The following is a 25,300-nucleotide window of genomic DNA, read 5'->3' on the forward strand; positions in this document are numbered from 1 at the left end:
CTAAACGTCTGACTGACTGTGCAAGCAACTATAATAATATAGTAATCAATTCATGTTTTCCTAAATGCTGCCACATTCTTTCTCCAAGACCATCTCTGTAGTTCTCTACATATGGAATCATGCAAGGGAAAGGGAATTTTTTTTTTAAATTTGCAAAAGATCATTGGCAGATCAGAAACATGCTGCTTTTATTTAAGCAAACACACTGTGTGCAAAATGATGGAGTTCTTGCACAGATATCACGTGCACAGAATTATTTTTATACCAATAAATGCCACAGAACCACATTAGCTATTTAGTCTGATTTGCACAGATTGTAGCTTCAGCAAATACTTTCACCAAGAGATCTGAAAAGAAGAAACGGCTTTGAAAATTGGGTCCAATGGCCAAATTGCCATTTTGGGTATTCTGCCGATCATCCCTGCCATCTATAGATGCTTAAATGCATGGAAAATATCGTTGACCTTTCCTTGATTTTGACCTCCAAAGAGAAAAAAACTAGACTTTGGGAATCAAAGTTCAATCGTCTCTTAATCAGGAGACATTCTCGGTGATCTTAATAGGCCCTAAACCATCATTCAGTCCAAACATCAGGAAAAATTCTCAGGCTGATCATGAATAAACAGAGGCATGTTCCACTATGAATAGCAATAGCATAAATTGACCCCCCCACCCCCCGGCAAAGAAATCCAGAAACAACAATAAGCTAGTCTGAATAAGAGCAAACACAGAAGTTCTAACCATTGATAATGTCCACCCTTTTTTTTTTCCTTTCGCAGAATGTGAAAAATATATGACTATGAAAATACTTTAATATTCTTGGCAGCATAGCTAAGACATTCAAAACTTTTCTGCTATAAACAGCCTGGATTTTCCTACTTCAGGAAGATAAGAAATACTTCGGTCTTGCAAAACTGGCAAAGCTGCCTTCCTAGGCTTTGAAAACTGGTAATTATAAACAGGAGACCCCTCCAGAATTAAACGCTTCCCCACCTTATTCCCACCAATGCCTTTCCTTTTAGAATTCTGCTTCGAAGAATTGCAAATTCAGTGGGGGGCACGGTTTTTTTTTCCCTTTAAAAAAAACAACAGCAACAATCTTTGGGCACTTCAAGTATGAAATCCTTAGGCACAGTGGGATAAAGTCAGTTTCGCAAGCCCTTCGCCGTGCATTCGAAAGAGCTGCTGGAATTCGGCGGGCAGCTGATGGGATTCTTGCCATTTCGTGGTAAACTTGGTTCCTTTCTTGTCAAAATAGTGGTAGGGAAGATCCTCTCTATTGTTTGGGTTGAAGCCAAAGGGCCAAAACCCATACAGGTGGATTTCATCACAAATAGCGGACGCAAGGGTGTACATCAGGATACCTGTGCTGAGTCGCTTAGGGGCCAAATGCTTGTTTTTCCAGTACCTGTAAAATAAGAATCCATAAAGTATCATTATTTTGGGGAAATCCTATTTCACATTCATATTTTTTTCTGAGGTTCTTGGATGCTTTGGCAGAGCAGGGCCTTTTTGGTGGTGGCAATTCTCAAAGTTCCTCTACAGAAATACCCACCTATCTCCTAACTTCTAGCTTTTAGTTATTTATTACATTTATATGCTGCCCGTCTCACTGTCCCGAGTGATTGGGTGGCTTACAATAGTATAAAAGCATAGATATAAAAACATTAAACATTAAAAGTGTTAAGATTAACAATTAAATTATTTAATAACAATATTTTTGTATCCTAGTATGATTTATGTTGATTGCTTATTTAGTATACACAACTATCACTAAGTGTTGTATCAAATGTTTTATGATGAATGTATTTTTACAATGACTATGATAATGATCTATCACTATTGTTGTATGTACACTGAGAGCTTATGCACCGGAGACAAATTCCTTGTGTGTCTAATCACACTTGGCCAATAAAGTATTTTCTATTCTATTCTATTCTATTCTATTCTATTCTATTCTATTCTATTCTATTCTATTCTATTCTATTCTATTCTATTCTATTCTATTCTATTCTATTCTATTCATTTACTGTAGTTGTTTCTGCTCCAATCTATTCAACTCCTTCTTAGTTTTTTCAGGTGGCCAATGGAAGCTTAATGCTGTCTTTTACCTGGGTTCAAAAACTACCCCACTTCCCTCTTACAACTGCCATAAATTGAATAACCTTTGGTTACACCGAAAACAATCCAAGCAAACAGCACCAAAAAGTGAATGGTGCACAACAGCCAATCGCACCTGTTAACATGTTGCATTATATTTCCTGGCCAAGCCAACTGGACTTTTAGTTGTCCTCGATGCTCAATAAAGAAATCTACCAAAGTTCTGGTAATAGTGGCCGACGTATGGAAGAAAAAAGCTGGAATCCAGAGAATGGCTCCATCCAGCTTCTTCAAGCTTAGAAAAAAGTTATTGCGATCTTGAATGGTCAAAAGATTGTTGTAATACTTCTCCAGAATGCTCGGGTTAAAAGTGGTGATGTTGGTTTTCCTTCCAACGTCTTTCTGGAATGCTTCGGTGGGCGCAAAATTGCAACGGAAAACAAAATCGTACTTGTCTATCTCCTGCCCGCACTGACTGCCGAGAAGAATCCCGCTGTTTCCCACAACAGCGCAAATGTTGTAGTGCTTGTTCTGAATCGGCGAGACATCTGGAAGCAACAAGCGGAAGCTGTTGCTAATGGAGAAGACGTACTTATGGCTGGAATAATCGTAATGCATTAGCTGTCCAATCCGTACCATGCTCTTTGTCAAAGAAAAGTTTTTGATGACGTCAACGTGCTGAAGGATTTCTCGTCTGAAAATAATAACAGAGAAATGATTACAATGAATGGTCTCACCGGAAACATCCAGTTGTTGGCCTTGTTTTAACATTAAAAAAAGACCTTTCATATACAGGCAGTCCAGTGATGGGTTGCTACCGGTTCGCCCCTGTTCGGGCGAACTGGTAGCGGTGGTGGCAGGAGGCTCCACCCACCCACCCGGACATTATCATGGATGCTCCGCGCCTGTGCAGAAACTTCTGCACATCACAGAAGCTTTTGTGCGTGCGCTCCCAATAGCAAACCGGTAGCGAAGGTAAGTGAAACCCACTATTGAGGCAGTCCTCAACGTATGATGACAATTGAGCCAAACATTTCTGTTGCTAAGCAGGACGTTTGCTAAGTGAATTTTGCCCCATTTTATTACCTTTCTTGCCGCAGTTGTTTAAGTGAATCTGGCTTCCCCATTGACCTTTGCTTGTCTGAAGATCACAAAAGGGGACCACAGGACACTGCAACGGTCATAAACATGAGTGCCTGAATTTTGATTACGTGACCACAGGGATGCTGCAATGGTCATAAGCGTGAAAAAATGGCCATAAGTCACTTTTTCAGTGCCATTGTAACTTTGAATGGTCATTAAGCAAACTTTCGTAAGTCAAGGATTACTTGTATTATGTATAACAGATGGGTGGATTTGGTTGTTCATTTTGAAAATGCATAAACTTTTAACATAACATGTATTTGTATTTTTAATAGATGAATCAATCATTAATAGGAAGGACTCAAAGTTGGGGACCCTGGTTTTCTGTTTGATTACATATCAGCTTGATTCTAATTATTCCATTTTATTTTCTCCTGATGAAACAAATAAAACCTGTTCATTCATCTTGGGATGTCCATTCTAATTGCATGAGTAGAGGGCCCAGACCCCAAAATCCAGTATATGTGTGTGTGTGTGTGTGTCCACAACTTTATAGTTAATCCAAACTCCCACAGTAAATTTGAAAACTGATCAAAATGTCATTTATCTTTTATTTAGTATTCCTTGTATAATTTCAATTAAAAACTAAAAACAAACAATATTGATACAAATGCACATTTAAAGGCATACAGAAAAATTAGCAAGGAGGAAAAAAAACTCCAAAAGAAGCTATCAAGAAGCTACACGGATGGATAACTAACAAGTCTAAAATAACCAGCAGATCTAAAATGTAAAATGGCGACTATATTCTAATATCTCTAGAGCGCCACGATGGCACAGTGGTTAGAATGCAGTACTACAGACTACTTCTGCTGACTGCCGGCTGCCTGCAATTTGGCAATTCGAATCTCACCAGGCTCAAGGTTGACTCAGCCTTCCACCCTTCCGAGATGGGTAAAATGAGGACCCAGATTGTTGGGGGCAATAGACTGACTCTGTAAACAGCTTAGAGAGGGCTTTAAAGCACTGGGAAGCGGTATATAAGTCTAAATGCTATTGCAATTGCAATAGGTTTTATTTAATACACCGTTAACAATTTAAAGTACCTTTCAGACCAATTTCTAGTCAAGATATGTTTCCATTGTACTGTAAAGATGTTTGGTTAGCACAATTGAAACCATGAAGAGGAAAATGAAAAGATTTAAATAGCAAGCAATAGATTGAAAGAATACTGCAAATATTGTGTAACTATATTAGGAGCTCTGGTGGTGCTGTAGTTAGAATGCAGTATTGCAGGCAAACTCTGCTCATTGCCAGGAGTTCAATTCTGACTGGCTCAAGGTTGACTCAGCCTTCCATCCTTCTGAGGTCGGTAAAATGAGGACCCAGATTGTTGGAGGCAATATTTTATTTATTTATTTATTTATTTATTAGTTCAATTTATATGCCGCCCTTCTCCGGAGACTCAGGGCGGCTTACTATGCGTTAAGCAATAGCCTTCATACTTTTGTATATACCTGCTTAGTAGGGCTTTTGGCCCCCCCCAAGCAGTGTTCTTTTTTATACAAAGTCAGCTTATTGCCCCCACAATCTGGGTCCTCATTTTATCTACCTTGAAAGGATGGAAGGCTGAGTCAACCTTGAGCCTGGTGAGATTTGAATATGCTGACTCTGTAAGCTGTTTGGGGGCCGGGGGGGGGCTGTAAAGCATTATGAAGTGGTATATAAGTCTAAGTGCTATTACTATTACTATATATTAAATAAATTCTAGAATCTAAATTTGAGAAGTATTGAAGCACATTTCCATGTATAAAATCATAGTGCAGAAATGGTTTCCAAAGAAGACTGAATAGTAACCTTTTAGACGTCAAGTTATTCTAGGCATTGAAACACAGTTTAATCACCATTCTATACAGGAAATTAGAGATTTTTTTCCAATAAAAAACATGTATAAAATTCTTGCAGTTATTATATACAATGCCATTTCAGTACTTTTGGAGGGCGGGGGGAACTGATCAAATAATTAAGGGCTGCATTCATTTTTCTGAAAAAGAGTGACATAGACTGGATCTATGTTTTTAATCTTATTTTACCCACCCCAAAGTAAGCATAGTTCTGGATAAGGAAATGACCATAATATTAGGGATGAACCTATTGGTTTCCTGAAAGAGGCTTTATTGTGTTTAACTCAAAGTGGACGCTTTCAAAAGAGTCCTGGGGCCTAGGGCCTCAGCAGACTAAAAGCATTGTGATTAACACCAGCTGTCTGCAATTACTGTAAGTTCGAAACTCACCAGGCTCAAGGTTGACTCAGCTTTCCATCCTTTCTAAGGTAGGTAAATTGAGGACCCAGTTTGTGGGGGCAATAAGCTGACTTTGTATAAATATACAAAAAGTATGAAGGCTATTGCTTAATGCATTGTAAGCCCCCCTGAGTCTCCGGAGAAGGGCAGCATATAAATCAAATTAAAAAAAAAAAAAGCAGGTGTGCAATCTGGTATCAAGAGACTCAGTTGTTCTGCCCTTGTTGGACTCAAGTCCAAAGACGACCCAGTGAAATCTAATCAAATCCAATTCTTTATTTGCTTATATCTAACAGACTGACTCTTGCCAGACTAAAGCTATAACCATCTAACCTGCATTCTTAGTTTTTGAATTTCTTAAACTGCCACATATATTTTTTAAAGTCCTCATTGTCTTTCATTCATTTGCATTCCTATTCAATTTAAAGATATGCTTAATTAAACAAGTGTATTAGGCTAAATCGGAAAGGTGAGTAGCCTTTTTTTTTTTTTTTTGCAGCCAGGGACTACATTCTTAAAAAAAATATCAGTGAATACACACGCAAACCTAAATTGACTTTTTTGGAGTTGAAAACTATCCTTCTCCCAGGGAAAGCAAAAGCTCCAGGACCTAACATTCTCAATTTGTATCACAATCCCAAAACTATAATCAAGTAAATCCAATTCTATTGGACTTAACTAAACTATGCAAAACAAAATACAAACTTTTGAGATTTCCATAATTATTATTTAATATTGCTAAATTCAATAGTAAGGGGATAAGCATCTAAATCTAAAAATATTAAGCAGATTTTTCAGCCATCTGTTTGCAGTTCAAACAACATCTAAAATGGCGTTTAGAGCTGAGAATATTTTTTTTTCACAAATTAACGCAGCTGTAATTTCTTTTTATGTACGTTGAGAAATAGGTGTGTAAAATAATTCTTGCTCCCACACAGTTTACCTCAATTGGTGGGAAATAATTTCCTAATAAAATCTCATACCACAAGTTGCTTGCTGCTGCAGGTAGCACCTGCTGCTACCGACGGCCTCCCATCGACCTGTGTGCTCCCACAGAGAGGGCCTCCTCGGGGTGCCATTAGCCAAACAATGTAGGCTGGTGACCCCCAGGGGGAGGGCCTTCTCTGTGGGGGCACCTACCCTCTGGAATCAGCTGCCCCCAGAGATAAGGAGAATCCAAGACCTCGGTGCCTTCCGCTGTGCCCTTAAAACCTTCTTTTTCCAGCAAGCCGGGCTGGCCTAACACTTTTTAAAATGTTTTTAATTGTTTGTTATTGTTTTTAATCATGGGGCCAAATTTATATATATCTTTTTAATTGTATTTTAATGTTTGTAGTTTATGCTTTTACTTGGCTGTTCACCGCCCTGAGTCCTCAGGGAGAAGGGCGGTATACAAATTTAAAAAAAAAAAATAAAAAAAAAATAAGTACTTGCAATTTTTATATTCTAAGCACATCTATCTGTGAAGTTCAGAATTATTCCTGAGATTGCCTACTTCATTGGAATAATCAATTTCAGATCTTAGTTCTTTGTTAATTAATGACATGCATTACTCCAGGGGTCTTCAATCTTGACAACTTTACAACTTGTGGTCTTCAACTTCCAGAATTCCTCAGCTAGCTAGTTGAAGTTCACAAATCATAAAGTTGCCAAGGTTGGAGAGCCCTGCATTATTCCATCCTTCCTCAAATTGATGTCCTCTGGGACTAAAAATTCCAGAATTCCAAGATAGCATGTTCAAATGCTAATGGATGCCAGAGCATTCCATCACTAAGCAATGGCAGAAATTGAGCTGATGATAGAAGTTTTCAATCCTGCACGTACATACTTTGTATTTTTGGCAATTGGTTGAATCAGGACATTGCGGAGGTCCTAAAAGTAATCTTTCTCTTTGGATTAATTCCAAATTGGAAAAATGGCAATGCCAGGCAGTTCAGTGATTTCATTGGAAGTTCCCAGACACAGACTGACATCAAGACACTGGTGTCCTCCTGTTGAAATTGTATGGCACAACTCAGGCATCAGGGAACTATGGTGCTTGAAGTTCTCATTAGATGGTATTATAATACTGTGCAGAGGTGAGTTTCAGCAGGTTCTGACCAGTTCTGTAGAACCGGTAGCGGAAATTTTGAGTAGTTCGGAGAACCGGTAGAAAAAATTCTGGCTGGCCCTGCCCCCATCTATTCTCTGCCTCCCAAATCCCAGCTGATCGGGAGGAAATGGGGATTTTGCAGTAACCTTCCCCTGCCATGCCCACCAAGCCACACCCACCAAGCCATGCCACGCCCACTAAGCCACACCCACAGAACCAGTAGTAAAAAATTTTGAAACCCACCACTGACACTTTGGGAAGAGAGGCGAAGGAGCTCACTGTCTTTATTATAGGCAGTGAAGAGAGAAAGGGAAAGGACAACATAGAAAAAAATCTCCTCTTGTATTGGCACAACCAGTTCCACCTGGCAGGGTTGGCAGGTTTGAATTCCTTCAATTAAATCATGCCATCAATCAGGAGCCCAGAAATGTATCTTCTCTGGGCTCACAGCATACTTTCTGGAATGAAATTTTCCTCAGGGTTTCAGTGGGTCCCACTCTATTAGCATTTCAGAGACCTGGTTCATAACATTAGTGGCGTCTTCTTCGCCTTTTCTGTTGTTGCATTGTTTTTATTATTGTATTATTTTATGCTTTCTTGTGAATCACCCAGAGCAGTGGTGGGATTCAGCCAGTTTGCACCACTTCGGGAGAACCGGTTGTCAATTTTTTGAGCAGTTTGGCAAACTGGTTCTTGGAAAAAATCATTAGGGCAGAGAACCGGTTGTTAAATTACTTGAATCCCACCACTGACCCAGAATCATTGGAAATCAGTCAGTTACGAATTGAAATACATAAATAAATAAATGTAACTTTCTGGCCTTCATTCAGCACCACTTCTAGAAAGTTCCAGAAAGTTCCAGAAAGTGGAAACATTATCAATTTACCTTGGCATAAAGGCAAGCAGACCTCATTGGCCTGGCAATGGAGTCACTTCCACCTGGCCTTCAGTGTCCAAGAAGATCATAGAGTCTAAGACACACTTCAGTTTTATGATTCCTTCTATTCTTTTTGTTTATTTCGTGTGTAGGAATTTAGATTACCATGACTAAGCCTTCATAATCCTAAAACTAGTCCTATCCAGTGGTGGGTTTCTACTGGTTCACCCTGGTTTCGGTGAACTGGTAGCGGTGGGGGCAGGAGGCTCCGCCCACCCACCCAGACATCATCATGGACACTCTGCGCATGTGCAGAAGATTCTGCACATGTGCAGAAGCGCCATGTGCGAGTGAAGCGAGTGTGCACATGCACACGCTCACAGTTCCGAACCGGTAGCGGAGATAAGTGAATATCACTACTGGCCCTATCCCACCTCGTTACACAGCTCCAAAATCCACAGTTACAAAATACAAAACCGCCTTTAACCAGTGCCTCCATGATGGGCACTTTTGGGTAAAATGAGTCAAAAAATTATGCGAATAAAATAAAATAAAATAAAATAAAATAAAATAAAATAAAATAAGAGCCGTTCCAAACCAAGATAAATTAAATGGTATCCGAAGATAGAATAATCATTTCTCAAGATATGGTATCTTAATAAATAGTCAAAGTTAGAACTTCTTTCATGGTAACAGAGAACTTATATTAGGTTATAAGTTATGATGTGATATTTAAATTGCTGCATAGCTATTAAGTAATGTGCAATTAGGCAATATGCTGATAGTTAATGGTATTTTGCAATTTAGCCCAATACACTTTGCATTAAGTAGAAGACAGTTTCTTCTCAAGCTTACTGGGGGAACTTTTGACTGACAAGTAAGTAAATTTAGATTTGTTCCAGTGAAAACCTAGCAATTTGTCCTTGACATTACTATGGCATTCTCTTTTTGGCTGTACACCATTGTTAGAAGATAGTTTCACTCATGAATGCTAATATTATGATTCTTTACATTTAAGGTAAATAATTCTTACATTAGAAAGACAATATTATTATGTGATTAGAAAAATTATGGAGTGTGCGGAAATGGATAAACTTACGAAGGAGATACAAGGAAAAGAGGGAACAGAATACTACCTAGTCTGAGAGAGATGGTCTAAATGGTTGGAGGAAAAGGGAAAAAAAGACAAGGGAAGACTAAATAACAGTTGAATTAGCTGGAGAAATACAGGAAGAAATGGGAAGAAATAAAAATTGTGGAAAGGAAATTAGGTACACGTTTATGTCAAATGTAAATTAAAAAATTAGAATAATACAATACATTATAATGGTATATATATGATATATTAGAAATATATGTATAAAAGATATACCAAGATAAGAGAGAGAAAATGTATAAGTATGGATTATCAACGCGAAACTGTTGAAAAGAAGAAAGTGTGAATATCTCTTTTTGTTTTTTTTAAAAAAACTGTTTAATAAAAACATTTAAAAAAACAAAAACAAAAAAATAAAATAAAAGTTCCCCAAATTTTAGTGTCTAAAAAAAAAAAGAGAAAGACAATATTATTGGAATTGATAACAGGAAATGCTGCAGAGATTTCCATTTTAGCCTAATAATTTAACTGTCTAGCCTTATTTTTTAGATACATATTTCTTCTTTCAATAGCAATAGCAATAGCACTTAAATTTATAGTGCTTTACGGCCTTCTCTAAGAAGTTTCCAGAGTCAGCATATTGCCCCCAACAATCTGGGTCCCCATTTTACTGTCCTCGGAAGGATGGAAGGCTGAGTCAACCTTGAGACGGTTAGAATCGAACTGTCGAACTGCTGGCAGCTGGCAGTCTACAGAAGTAGCCTGCAGCACTGAATTCTAACCACTGCGCCACCACAGCTCTATCTTCAGCTTCTCTGGTACTCACACCTTAATAGCAGTAGCATTTAGACTTATATATGACATATATATGACACTATATGTCAGCATTACTCCCAACAATCTGGGTCTTCATTTTACCAAGCTCGGAAGGATGGAAGACTGAATCAACCTTAAGCCCCATCAGGCTCGAACTTCAGGCTGTCGGCAGAATTTGCCTGCAATTCTGCACTTAATCTACTGTGCCACCAGTGCTCGCTTTGCTAAAGTGGAACTGATCCATAATGAGTTAAAGTCTTTCTCATTCTGATGCTTGAAGACGTGGTGGACTGGAGATGCCAGAAGTTGGAAACCAATAATCTACCTTGCCCTGGGATGAAAAAAGGTGTGCTTCAAGGTGTTGGTTACCACCTTTAAAGCGCTCCATGGTTTAGGACCTGGCTATCTACAAGACTGCATTCTGCCACCGATTGCCTCCCACCGACCAGTACGCTCACACAGAGAGGGCCTCCTCAGGGTGCCGTCAGCCAAACAATGTAGACTGTCGACCCCCAGGGGGAGAGCCTTCTCTGGGGGGCCCCTGCCCTCTGGAATGAATTACCCCCAGACATACGAAGGATCCCCGACCTCCGCGCCTTCTGTCATGCAGTGAAGACCCTGTTATTCCAGGAAGCCGCTCTGATGGGATAAATGATTTTAATTTGGTTTTAATGGGGTTTTAAAATTGGTTTTAAAATGAGAGTTTTAAATTCGGCCTATGATTTAATTATTTTAATCTGCTTTTAAATTCTATTTTGCACATTGTTTTATTATGGAGTCCTTCAGGAGAAGGGCGGTATATAAATAAAATAAAATAAAATAAATAAAATAAAATAAAATAAAATAAAATAAAATAAAATAATAAAATAAAATAAAATAAAATAAAATAAAATAAAATAAAATAAAATAAAATAAAATAAAATAAAATAAATAAATAAATAAATAAGGACAACTGGTAGATTGCACATGGCACAGAGTTCCTGTCTGATGAACATTTAGTACAAGCAGGCTGATGTGCTTGTATTGATTTTTGATTTGCATGTACAACATAATAACTCAATTGGAATACAGGAACTAGTGTTATCCCAGGTCAGTACCGTTTTACACTGACCAAAGTGGGTTTTTTTCAGTTTTTCAGGAAGGATTTTTTTCCTCCCTTCCTGGACATGTCAAAAGTTGACCTATTTTGCCATTAAACTACATCAGTCCCCCATATTGATGTTACAGTTTTCAAATCCTCACAAAACTATCTGGATTAATTTGAAATCTAAAATGAAAAGAAGTCATGATAACTACAGTTAATAATGCTTTTATAATTAATTTAACTATTTTTGCTTTCTTTGCTTCATTTTCCTCTGCTTTTTTTCATCATGGATATTTAATCAGACTTTTGCTTCAATTCAAACCTTTATTGTCAGAGTACAACATGTGTACAATGAGATTGGCTGAGCCTCCCTTCGTGCCCCCTCATAACCCAATACAACTCATAGTGAAAGACATCAAAAGAAAAGAAAAATCCCTAACCCAGTGAATCCTACTAACCAACATACAATCCTACTGCACCATGTGAACTTATTACACACCGGCCCCACAAGTCAATTGTACTATGTTGTTGCAAAATTATTTTCCATTCAGAAGCCTGAAGAAAAACTGTTCTTCAGCCTATTTGTGCGGCTGCCTACGCTTCAGTGGTAGGATTCAAATTTTTTTACTAACGATTCTGTGGGCGTGGCTTGGTAGGCATGGCATGGTTTGGTGGGCGTGGCTTGGTGGGCATGGCAGGGGAAGGATACTGTAAAATCTCCATTCCCACCCCGCTCCAGGGGAAGGTTACTGCAAAATCCCCATTTCCTCCCGATCAGCTGGGACTCGGGAGGCAGAGAATAGATGGGGGCAGGGCCAGTCAGAGGTGGTATTTACTCGTTCTCTGAACTACTCAAAATTTCCGCTACTGGTTCTCCAGAACTGGTCAGAACCTGCTGAATACCACCTCTGTAAGACGTGTCACAGCAAAAATAACATAGCTTGTGTGGTAAAGTCCCAAACTTTCCGGAAAGTCCAGTTGCCTCTTGAAAAAGCACCTTTGGGACAACCATGACCTGGATGACTGAGAATCTTCATAGACACTGTGTGGTAAAGGATTCCTTAAATATAATATCTGGTTTCATTGAAGCTTTTTAAGAAGAGATTGGAGAGCCATTTGTGTGTAATGCTTAAGCCAGGGATTGGAGTGAGAATTTAACCAGAGTTGTAGAACTCTGTTATGGAGTCAAGGATTGGAGATAGAGAGAAACTCTAGAGCCTGGTAGCACAGCAGACTAATAGCCTGTTATTAACATTCAGCTGCCTGCAATTACTGCAAGTTCGAATCTCCCCAGGCTCAAGGTTGACTCAGCCTTCCATCCTTTCTAAGGTAGGTAAATTGAGGACCCAGGTTGTGAGGGCAATAAGCTGACTTTGTATAAATATACAAAAGTATGAAGGCTATTGCTTAATGCATTGTAAGCCGCCCTGAGTCTCCGGAGAAGGGCGGCATATAAATCAAATTAAAAAAAAACCAAACTCATAATTAAGTCTTTTTTTGGTAGGATAATGTTTATATGTCTATTATATAATAGACCAAGAGCCGTGATAGCGCAGTGGTTAGAATGCAGTACTGCAGGCTATTTCTGCTGACTGTCAGCTGCCTGCAATGCCGGCAGTTTAAATCTCACCAGGCTCAAGATTGACTCAGCCTTCCATCCTTCCAAGGTGGGTAAAATGAGGACCCAGATTGTTGGGGTCAATAGGCTGACTCTGTAAACTGCTTAGAGAGGGCTGTAAAGCATTGTGAAGCTGTATATAAATCCAAGTATAATATTATGTATAATATTGCTATTATACATAATCCTCAACTTGCAACCATTTGTTTAGTGACCATTCAAAGTTACAACCGCACTGAAAAAAATAACTTATGAACATTTTTCACCCTTACAACCATCCCCATGGTCATGTGATCAAAACTCAGATGCTTGGGAACTGACATGTATTTATGACAGCTGCACTGTCCTGGGGATCATGTCATCATCATTTGTAACCTTCCCAACCCTCTTCTGAGAAGCAGAGTCAATGGGAAAATCTATATTCACTTCATGGCCAAATGATTCATTTAACAACTGCAGAGATTGAATGAACAATTGTGGCAAGAAAGGTTGCAAAACAGAGCAAAACTCGCTTAACAATTGTCTCGCTTAGCAACAGAAATTTTGGGGTCAGCTGTAGTCCAAAGTTGGAGGCTACCTGTATTTTAACATTGCTCCTTTAAAGGCAATTGAATATGTTGTTTCTTTATAGTTGTTTAAAGATTGGCTTTTGATGAAATGTTATATGCATGTTTTAACAGTAATCAGATTGAATCCAATCACGTTTGCTTACACAACAGAACTACAGAAAGTTGTACCAACTTGAATAAATTAAATTGATTTCACTAGACTGAATCCAGGTACATAGAATTATTTGGAAGATGCTCTGTTCTATATGGCACAGAAATATGGAATAGACATCCTATTCATATATAAGGATAAAAGAATGGATAATTCACCTGTTCCAAGTATTTTCTGGATTATGAAGATGGATTATTGACGTCCATACTTCTAAACAATTGATTGGAGGGGATGAATTGTGGAATGTGGTCCAAGTTAGATTAAAAGTACTGTTTCCACAATTTTTTTTTACAATAACATTATAACTAGGATGTTATAGTATTTACTTTAAGAAACACTTTTCTTCATGCCTAGCATACAGCAAGACCACTTTACCCTGTAATCAAGAAGCCAATGTAATTTTCAAACTGCTGGACGGTGAATGAAATGTAGTTTTGATTGGAACTGCAATTTGATTGCTACACAATTTTGAGAAAACCTTTTCAATAAAATAATAATATCTTCTGTTTCAGGAGGCAAGAAAGAACTTGGAAAAAGAAATTCCTTCTGGCTTGAAGAGTAATGGAGCTGAAGTCCTGAAGTGAGACTTTCCAGAATAATAACTTGGCCTCTTGAGCAATATTTGTGTGTCTATCTTTTGCAGACACAGAACTCTTTAATATTCTATTTGGGGAACATTGAGAATATTATTTTTTCCCCCTAAAGTAAACAAGATTAATAAAAATGCCATTAGAGTTTGCATTTGCTCATCATAAGTAAAACAACCTGGTTTTGATATAATTACTTATTTCCTATATTCATCTTCCTTTTGATACTGAAGTGTATAATTTGTTCCTATCCCAAAATTCTGCAAACTGGCTCAACAGTCTTTCCAAAAGTTGAGCCCACATTCCTTTTAAATAAATAAATAAATATTTTGAATTTGTATACCGCCCTTCTCCCTGAGGACTCAGGGCGGTGAACAGCCAAATAAAAACATCAAATACAAATATTAAAATACAGTTAAAAATATATATATAGATTTAAATGAGATAAAGGGTAAAATTTCTTTTAGAAGAACTAAAGTAGTAGTACTACAGTGTAGTGCTACACTACAGCATATATAGTGGCATATGCTTGCATATAGTAGCACAATAGCTGTATTATTGTGTTTAATGAACCCAAGTTGAATTTAATGTAAGCATTGAAATATGTAGTTTTTTTTTCTATACAGGAATATTGAAATGAAATAGGAGATATCTCCTTATTTCTAGGTTGGATCAAAGAGAGATCTAATCTAGAATTAAGGAGAAATTTCCTATCTGTGAGAACAGTTAACCAGTAGAATGGCTTGTCTCCAGAAGTTCTGGGTTCCCCAACACTGGAGGTTTTTAAGAAAAGATTGGACCGCCATTTGTCTGGAATGGTATACGGTATCCTGGTCAAGCAAGGGGTTGGACTAGAAGATCTCCAAGGTCCCTTCCAACTCTGTTATTCTTTATTTCTATTCTGGTTTCATCCATATCTTTGTCTTATCTCACTTTCAGTGGATGCCCTAACACTTACCAAAAATCAAGTGCCTCTGTTGGTCCATTAAAAGTTGTGCAGTATAGAAATATAGCTGTGAGATGGAAAAATATATGCTATATCTGACATCAACATTATTCTTAGAATCTGTATTAGTCTAGATTCTTCCATTTCTCCTGTAACACCCAAGACATCTTTCCTTGTGTCTTTAGGTGCCTTTTGTGCATGTGTGGAAGGCAGGGGTTGTCCATGTTTTGAGTTGTCTTCCACCACAGCATGGAGTATGGCAGAACAACATCTGTAGTATGACGGTCCAACACAGACTGAATATTACAGAAAGCTATCCCCATTTTTAAAAAAGGAAATCAAACTATTCACTAAGGCTGCATTACTATTACTATTAGTCTTCTCATTGTTCCTATCACCCATCTCCTCCCACTTATGACTGCATGACTGTAACTTCGTTGCTTGTAGCCTTACGATTTATATTGATATTGATGGTTTCCTGATTGCTTATTTGTACCCTAAGACTATCATTAAGTATTGTACCTTATAATTCTTGACGAATGTACCTTGTCTTTTTATGTACACTGAGCGTCTATGCACCAAAGACAAATTCCTTGTGTGTCCAATCACACTTGGCCAATAAAGAATTCTATTCCGTTCTATATAAGATATTAAAAATGTATCATTCTAAAGCAACATTGGAAGTTGTGCATAAGATGTAAGAGTTTTATTTTCAATTTTGCTGGATGTTAGTGTTGATATCACACAGTTTTCCCCAGGGTGGGGGAAATAAATATGGGTGGGAAAAATATTGGGATGGGGTGGAATGAAGAAATATCAAGAAAGGTCTGTGCAATCCCTTTTCTTGCACCTCTTCCTGATTACTAATTCTGGACTATCTTACATTATAGATGTGGTTCCAGATACAAATCCATAGCTCAGAAATAATTATAATTATAATCTTATTCTCTCTTTCTTTCTCTCTCTTTCTCTCCCCGCCTCCTCTCTCTCATATTTTTGGAGACTCCCTAGAGAAATCCCTTGCCTTTTCTAGACAAGGTTTTTCTGAAGTGATTTGCCATTGCCTCCTTCCTACACTTCCCTTTTAGAAAGCTAGCTTGGTTTAGTGCAGGGGTCGGGAACCCGCGGCTCTGGAGCCGCATGTGGCTCTTTCATCCCTCTGCTGTGGCTCCCTGTCGCCAGTCGATGCCACAATTTTGAGAGGAGTTTCCGTTTAGAGGGGGAAAGCACGGTGCGCCAGGAGGCGACTCTATGGCAAGGGGCGGATTTTCTGGTTGGCTCCACAATTGATAGGGCTTTCGGTTAGGACAGGTAGAGGAAAAAGGATGCCACGCTAGGAGGAGACTCTATGGTGGGGGAACCCGACTTCCGGTCTGCTCCAGAATTGAATGGGGGGCTTCTGGTTAGGACCTTTGTGGCTCTTTGAGTGTTTAAGGTTGCCGACCCCTGGTCTAGTGGCTAAGGCACCAGGAGGAAGCCAGGAAGCTGTAAGTTCTAGTCCTGCCTTAGGCACAAAGCCACCTGGGTTGCCTTGAGCCAGTCACTCTGTCTCTCAGCTCTTGGGTTAGGATTAGGGTTAGGTCTAGTGTTAGGGTTAGGGTTAGACTCAACCCTTGAAAACAGACAAAGCAAACCACTTCTGAAAATACCTTGCCCAAAAAACTGCAGGGACTTTTCCAGGCAGTCTCCATGAATCAGACACAATTGAACAGAATAAATAAACACTGTAGTTAATGGGATGGCATACACTCAGTTTGGTCTATCAACATTTGAGACCTAACAGAGTCAGGAGTTAAATCTGTTCCTCCCTCCTCCCATAAAATTAGCAATTTTTCACTTGGAATCTAGAGTTTGGTGCTTTTGTATTTTTAGGTATAAATTAAAAATCTGATTTAAAAATTCCCAGGAAAATTTGAAAGGCCATGTGGAATTCTTCCTAGGATGAATGAAGGCAAATATACATGTCCCAGGATAATGTTGCAGGATCCAATCAGGGTTGGTCATCGGGACCAGAGGTTTAGTCTTCTGAGCTTTCAGGTTTGTGCTGGAGCCCATCCTCAGGGAACTTGGTGGTGCAGTGGACTAAAGTGCTGTTAAGTAGCACTTAGCTGCCAGTTGCCTGCAATTACTGCAAGTTCAAATCTCACCAGGCTCAAGGTTGACTCAGGCTTCCATCCTTCTGAGGTAGGTAAAATGAGGACCCGGATTGTGGGGGCAATAAGCTGACTTTGTATAAAAAAGAACACCGCTTTGTATAAAAAAGAACACCGCTTGGGGTGGGGGACAAAAGCCCTACTAAGCAGGTATATACAAAAGTATGAAGGCTATTGCTTAACGCATTGTAAGCCGCCCTGAGTCTCCGGAGAAGGGTGGCATATGAATCGAACCAATAAATAAATAAATAAACTTCTCTCTGCTGGAATATATGCTTTTGGGCTACTCTATGTGTGGTATTTATGTGATGTCTGGTTGTGTGTGGTTTTTTTATTTGTTGATTAGGGTATTGATGGCCAGCTATTAAGTTGTTGGTTGTTGATTTTTTTTTTCAATGAACAAGAACATACTTTCAATTTTGCAGCTACTGAGATTGTTGGCTGAGCAGGTACAAAAATAGCCAGGGAAATGATGGAAGCCTAGGAAATGGGCCCCTTGTCAGTCAACAGGAGTTCTGATTAGCATCAGATTATCAAGTATTTAGGAACCTAGGATTTGGCAGCAAATTTCTGGAAGAGAATTCTGAAAATCATTCAGAACACATAGCTGTGATTTATTTTTATTTTATTTATTTATTTTTTTAAATTTGATTTATATGCCGCCCTTCTCCGAAGACTCAGGGCGGCTTACAATGTGCTCAGCAATAGCCTTCATCCTTTTGTATATTTATACAAAGTCAGCTTATTGCCCCCACAAACTGGGTCCTCATTTCACCTACCTTAGAAAGGATGGAAGGCTGAGTCAACCTTGAGCCTTGGCGAGATTCGAACCCTGCAGTAATTGCAGGCAGCTGGTCTTAATAAGCTTAATAACAGGGTGCCTTAAACCCCTGTACTACCAAGGCTCTATTTATTTATTAGATATTTATTCCATTCTTATTACTTTCTAAGTAACTCAAGGATGATGAACATATCTAATATTCCTTCCTCCTCCTTTTCCCACCCACAACAACATCCTTGTAAGGTGAGTTGGGCTAAGGGAGTGGGACTGGCCCAAACTTACTCGGCTGGCTTTCATACTTAAGAGCAGGGGTCCTCAAATTTGGCAGCTTTAAGACTTGTGGACTTCAACTCCCAGAATTCTCCAGCCTGGAGAATTCTGGGAGTTGAAGTCCACAAGTCTTAAAGCTGCCAAGTTTGAAGACCTCTGCTTAAGAGGATTAGAATTCATAATATGGTATGTTGGCCAACATTTTAACCACTACATCAAACTATGTTGACATAGAAATAATATTGTGCAGAAATCTTTTAAGTCTACTATACAATTCTTTGGAAGAAAGATTTGGATTTATAAAGAGCTCCCACCTAAGATATTATTGGAAAGAAAGAAATTTGGTTTTTTGGTGGCTGAGCTTAAAAAAAGAAATATCTTATTCAGATGGAATGTTCCAGTTGGTATAATATTGAGATATCAAGGAGAAAGATATCAATTAAATACTGTTGAAAAAGCGGAAGAGTTTTATCAAAAAATTTTTAAAATGAACTTAATATCTTTATGCACAACACAAGATAAGCAGAAGGAGTTAGAAATAAAGGAAAAATATCGAGTTACAGAGGCCTTTGCAGATGAATTGCCTTTGGATTCTTCAGATACCTCAGATTTATAAATAAGAGAGAAGTGGCATCGGATTCTAACGTGATGACTCGCCAAGTTACAGATAACCATGGAAATCAACTAATTGATATACAACTTACAGAAAAGAAATATGAGTCACAAAAACAAAACCAACAAGATCAAGTTATAAAACAGAATGAAAACCGATCAGTTGATACACAACCTGCAGAAAGGAAATTAGGATGGAGATCAAACCCACAAAAAGAAAGGAAAAGAAGAAATAGGTCTCACAAAAATAAAAATTTCTAAATTAAGCAACAGTAAAGCCAGTTACTTTGAAAAAATACATGACTGAATATATGAAAAGATGGATGAGGCGAAGTAATGGTTGATATCATCCTGAGGAGAGTGACAGACCTCTGCAATGCCGTAATTTTGGGATGTGAAAAGGGCCTTGAATTGTTGGATTGGAATTATCTATTTCTGGTTTTTTTTTCCATTGATCAACGTATTATATTTATGCTGAGCTATAAGGCAAGAGAGTTATGCTGGGGCATGCAGAAGATCTGGCTGTTACCCCATTATGTGAATGGGAATTAACAATCCTGAAGAAAGCCACTATTACAGATATGGATTACAATTATAATGTCACTCGGGTGGTTGTTTTTTTTTTTTTTTTTTTTTTTACATATGTGAAGATATTCATTATTGATGGGGGCAGATGATAACTGAGGATTTTGAATATTCTGTTGCAACTGGGATGTTATGTTACCCTAATCCGGATGATGGAGTCAGCAATCCAGTGGAAAGACATCAAAGAAGATATTATATGGATTATAAATTTAAAGTTATTGATTTTGTTTATATAAGGGAATATTTTTTTAGTAGGATGGGCAGAAGAATAAAGATATTAAGAATTGTTGTGCATGGTAATTTTGTAGGAAAGTGGGTGGAGACAGGCTAGTGTATTGATTGTATAGATTAAGAAAAGGGATGCTTAAGAGATATATTTATATTTATGGGAGTGGAGGAAATGGATAGAGTAGTACAAATGTAAAACTAGAATTTTTGGGGAAGGCTGCTTTTGAAATGTTATATTAATATACACAAAAGATTAAATGTTAAAGTAGGATTTATTATATAGTTTTAAAGTGGAAGGTTGTTTTGATATAGACATAAGTATGGGGAAGGGGAAAAAATAAATAAATTGGGAGTTATAATAATATTATTGTGTTAAATCAGAAGTTATCATATAGTGTTATAATGGAATGTTATTTTGAAGTGTTTGGTAAGAGGGGGAAGTAATAATATTAATAATATTACTAGAAGTAAGAGTCAGTATTTGGAGGGGGGAGTAAGGGGATGGTAAAATATTATATAATCTGTTATGTATTAGGTTTTTATTTTGAAGAAGTCGCAGGGGGGATGGGGTGGTGAGGGGGGGTTAGGGGGGGGAAAGGGGGAAAAATTTGTAATTGAAAACTTTTTCAATAAAAAAACAAAACAAAACTATGTTGACATATACTATGTTAATAATATTACATATTGCAGATTACATATTACACAGACATTAAGTATAACGTACTGAATTTGATATAACAGAATTTGTATTTGAAAGCCAATCTTTCAGCTTTATCTGTAAAAGTACAAAAGCGATATTATATTTATCTGACAAGACAGTCCAATTTTACTTCCAAATAAATTAGTTTTAAAATGGAAAGATAGTTCAGTTTTAATAGCACAGTAACAGAGGGAGATTATCTGTTTTTTTCCTGCTTAATATTCATTTGGGAGTGGGTTATTTTAAGTACAGTTATCTTCCTTTCAGGCAATTATGAGGGGAAGAAAGGAGATTTCGTTTAAGAGTAATATAATATGAACTGCATTGCCTATTTAGGGAATTTGTTGAATGCATACTGAGAATGGTGTATTTTTTTCCCCCTCTCTTACTCACACATAGAACAAAACTTAAATTATTCATAATGAAATTAATATTCTTGATAGGAAGAAGATATTTCTTCTTTTTTTAAAAAACCTGTTCTGGATATAACAGTATAAAGAAAGTTGCGGTATGGTTCCCTGGAAATAATATGGCATTGTGACCCTCTTGATGGAGAAATTCTATAATGAAATTGAAGCTGAATGGACTGTTGCTTCTTTAATGAAATTTTATACTGTGTTTGTGTCTATCCTATCTAGAATATTAGAGTGGAAGCTGAGTTGATAACATACCTCACCCAAATTCCATTGCATTTCTTTTCCATTCCAATTTTTAAAGCTATATAATCCACCATCTAGCTTCTCTTCTGTGCAATACCGAATAAAATGTAATCAAATCAACTGTTAACATATCTACTCTTCTTACACAGAACTGAAGCTATTTCCATCCCATTTCATTTTATTTGATTCCCATCTCCATCACTCCAAAATTGTATTTAAAACAGTGCAATATTGAAACAGCTTGATTATTTGAACAAAATAGGTAATTTCTGGCTAGGTGGGAATCCATATATTTCACTCAACATGGGTAGCAGTAATCTTGGCTCTCTGTTAGCTAATGATTAACACATTATTACAGAGATTTAAAGAATGAATAGATTGCAAAGGGATGGCTCATATTTCCCATATTCCCTCTCTTCTTTGAAAAAAAAATTCTCCTCATGGTATTGAAAGCTGAAGAATATTTGGGAGCCACTGATTTTATAGTCAAAGCTAACCAGGATGCGGTGGCTCAGTGGCTAAGATGCTGAAAGATTGGCAGTTCAGTGGTTCGAATCCCTAATTCTGTGTAACCGGAGGAGCTCCCGTTACTTGTCCCAGCTTCTGCCAACCTAGCAGTTCGAAAGCACATAAAAAATGCAAGTAGAAAAATAGGGACCACTTTTGGTGGGAAGGTAACAGTGTTCCGTGCACCTTTAGTGTTTAGTCATGCCAGCCACATGACCACAGAGACGTCTTCGGACAGCGCTGACTCTTTGGCTTTGAAACGGAGATGAGCACCGCCCCCTAGAGTTGGGAACAACTAGCACATATGTGCGAGGGGAACCTTTACCTTTATCTTTTTAACCAGGATTTATTACAAGTAGAATCTTTAAACACTGATTATACCAAGAATCTTGATCGGGGTTTTTTTTTTTTTACAGTGCCATCTAAGCTGAACAATAAACTGGCTAAAATAGATTAGATTGAGAAATACTTCCATTAGCAGGGCGTCCTGCCAGTTAACCCCAGAATCTGCCACCACAAGTTTGAGTAGCTACATTGTCATACTAGCAGAAACATTGGGGCAATAAAAGCTATGGAGAAGGAAGTAAATTATCCCAATCTTCCAAGACCAATGTCTCTCAACCTTCGCAACTAGTCTGCATGCTAGCTGGAGAATTCTGGGAGTGGAAGTCCACACATCTTAAAGTTGTTAAGTTTAAGAAACAGTGCTGTGGACTATTGCTTCTTACACAATTCCAGCCCTAAAGGCTGAACTGAGTTCTCCTTTAAAACCATCTCATTCTGAAACAATGATAACTTCAATAAATATAATTCAGGGGTGAAATGCTCCCGGTTCGGACCGGCTCGGGCGAGTAGGTAGCGATGGTGGCGGGCAGTTCGGAGAACTGGTAGCAAAAATCCCTGCCCCCGCCCCCCATGCCCAGCTGAGCCCCGCGATCATCAGAGCCTAATCAGGCAACTCAGCTTGGATCGCCAGAGCCATGTAAAAGAAAAAAAGTTTCTTTTTTTTTCTCTCAACCCCCCCCCCCCAGCCTCCAGCTTGCTTTCCTTAGCTGCTGATCGCATGACAATCGCAATCCATGCATCAGCAAGCAACTGAATCTCCCTGCCTGCAATCAAGCTCATCGGTGAGCAGCTCTTTCTGCCTGCCTGCCTAGACTTGTGGACTTCAACTCCCAGCAAAACTGGCTGAGGAATTCTGGGAGTTGAAGTCCACAAGTCTTAAAGTTACCAAGGTTGGAGACCCCTGTTCTATTGGGTAAGTTTTTTTCCCCTTTGGGAGCTTTAAAAAAATAGTTAATTAGGTTTTTTTTAGTTGTTCTTTTTTTAGACCTAGCCATTTAAAGTTTAGGAAGTTTTAAATTTAGCTGCTTTTATATAAAAATAAAAATAAATTAAAATAAAATAATATTTGTGCAGCTTTCTGAGATTTAGTGTGTTTCTGTAGTGTTTCACTCTAACTACACAAACACACAAAATCTCACAAAGCTGCATGTGGAATTTTGTGTGTGTAAAGTGTGAAAGTTGGTTTTTTGGGCTTTTTGTGGCTGTGTGAGGTTCCTGCTTGTTGCGGGGCCATTTTGAGTCTAGCACAGCTGCTTTTACATTGTGGGTGAGTCAGTTGTGCTGTGTTGTGTTTTGTAGGTTAAAAAAGGGCAAAGAAGTGACATTGACTTGGCCACGCCCACCCAGTCACCTTACCACCAAGCCCCGCCCACTAATTAAGCCACGCCCACAGAACCGGTAGCAAAAAAATTTAGATTTCACCCCTGATATAATTCAGACTGGGTAGCCTTCTGACTGCTTTGGCAAGTTAGTATTAGGTATATAGCGGCAGAGACTTCATTAAGGCAAATTAATTCTCCAGGAATTGTGGATGTGACAGGTGGAGGAAGCATGCAATTTCACTCTGTTTTATTGTTCTAGTTACTTATATATTACTCTTCAATTAAATTATAGCTATATTGCATTTATTCTTTAATTGTCTTGCAGTTGCTTCACTCTATTTGGTAGTATTTGTGTCTTCACCGATGCATTTAATGTACAGTGTATGATAATACCATCCTGGGACAGATGGCTAAACCGGAAGTCTCCATAAATTTAGAGCAGAGGTGGGGAATGATTGCCCTTTTATGACTTGTGGACTTCAACTCCCAGAATTCCTGGCTCAGGAATTCTGGGAGTTGAAGTCCACAAGTCAAAAGGGCCATCGTTCCTCACCCCTGATTTAGAGTCTTGGTACAACCTGACCTATTTTAAATGTACAGGGAGAAAAACTACTAAAAAAAGAATAACATTAGCCCATTATACCATTTCTTTGTGGTTTCTTTGCACTGTATCTTGTATACTCTTGGCAGGAAAAATTACAACCTCATTCCTTCTTAGCACATCTTGGCTTAGTTCATATAATTTAAAACAGCAAGATATCCAATTTAGTGTCCCCAAATGATCCCTTCATCTCTCAGCCTCAAATGACTTAAGAGACAATCAAAATACCTGGTGGTAAATGAGTGTTTCATGCATGCGGACATAGAATGCATCTCAATATTTGGGACATTTATTCTCTAGGACACTGATACAGATGTTGGATATTTTTTGACAACGTTCCAGGGCACAGTTGTTTGTTGCCAAGTGGCCGTGCTTAAAAACTAGCCTTAGGGTAGATTTACCCCAAATCTAGAATCGTCCTGATCCTAACATCACTTTTCACTTTTTCCCCCTCACCTTTGTTGTAAGAATGCCGTTCTGTTGAATTTCCACTTGGGTGACTTGTCCTGCACCTCCTGATTCAAGGAATTTGTGTTGGGTACAAAGGAAGGATCAAGGAACTTCAGAGCAAACTGTGACCTGAAACAGATCCCATATTTATGCAATCAGTCAAACTATTTCCAACATAAAGGGCCAAATTAAGGATGTTATCATTTCTACTCACTCTTATCACCATTGTCGATTAGAAGAAGACATTCTCTGATGTATGGCTCTCAACATCTAACCATGTTCAGATGGGTGGGAATTACTGATTTGCTTTTCAAATGAGCAGCTTGTTAGACAGGCTATTTTTCTATAGGGAGGAAGGTCTTCATTTCCCAGAGGGAAGCACAGGTAGTCCTTGACTTAGAATAGAATAACAGAGTTGGAAGGGACCTTGGAGGTCTTCTAGTCCAACCCCCTGCTTAGGCAGGAAACCACTTACAACCACAACTGAGCCCAAAATTTATGTTGCTAAGCGAGATAGCTGTTCAGGGATTTTTGTCCCATTTTACAACCTCCTTGCCATGGTCAAGTGAATCACTACAGTTGTTAAATTAGAAATACAGTTGTTAAGTGAATCTGGCTTGCCCCTTCGACTTTGCTTGTCAGAGAGTCACAAAAGGGGATCATGTGATCCAGTGGTGAAATCCAATTTTTTTTACTACAGGTTCTGTGGGCGTGGCTTGGTGGGCATGGTGTGGCTTGGTGGGCATGGCAGGGGAAGGATACTGC

General features: G+C 38.4%; 1 protein-coding gene across 1 annotated transcript in view; it reads right to left on the reverse strand.

The window, feature by feature from the left end:
* Positions 1-1,125: 1,125 nt before the first annotated feature.
* The window catches only part of ST8SIA3 (ST8 alpha-N-acetyl-neuraminide alpha-2,8-sialyltransferase 3), a 28,767-nt gene continuing 4,592 nt past the window's right edge, over positions 1,126-25,300 (reverse strand). Inside the window, exons 2-4 of the mRNA XM_070935974.1 lie at positions 24,542-24,664; positions 2,237-2,794; positions 1,126-1,408 (exon numbers count right to left, since the gene is read on the reverse strand). Coding sequence (XP_070792075.1) covers positions 1,126-1,408; positions 2,237-2,794; positions 24,542-24,664 — 964 coding nt within the window. The remainder of the gene's footprint in view (positions 1,409-2,236; positions 2,795-24,541; positions 24,665-25,300) is intronic.

This window comes from Pituophis catenifer, unplaced genomic scaffold, assembly GCF_029215685.1.
Source record: "Pituophis catenifer annectens isolate HBS135680 unplaced genomic scaffold, rPitCat1.0.hap2 SCAF_2, whole genome shotgun sequence".
NCBI classification, from domain to species: Eukaryota; Metazoa; Chordata; class Lepidosauria; order Squamata; family Colubridae; genus Pituophis; species Pituophis catenifer.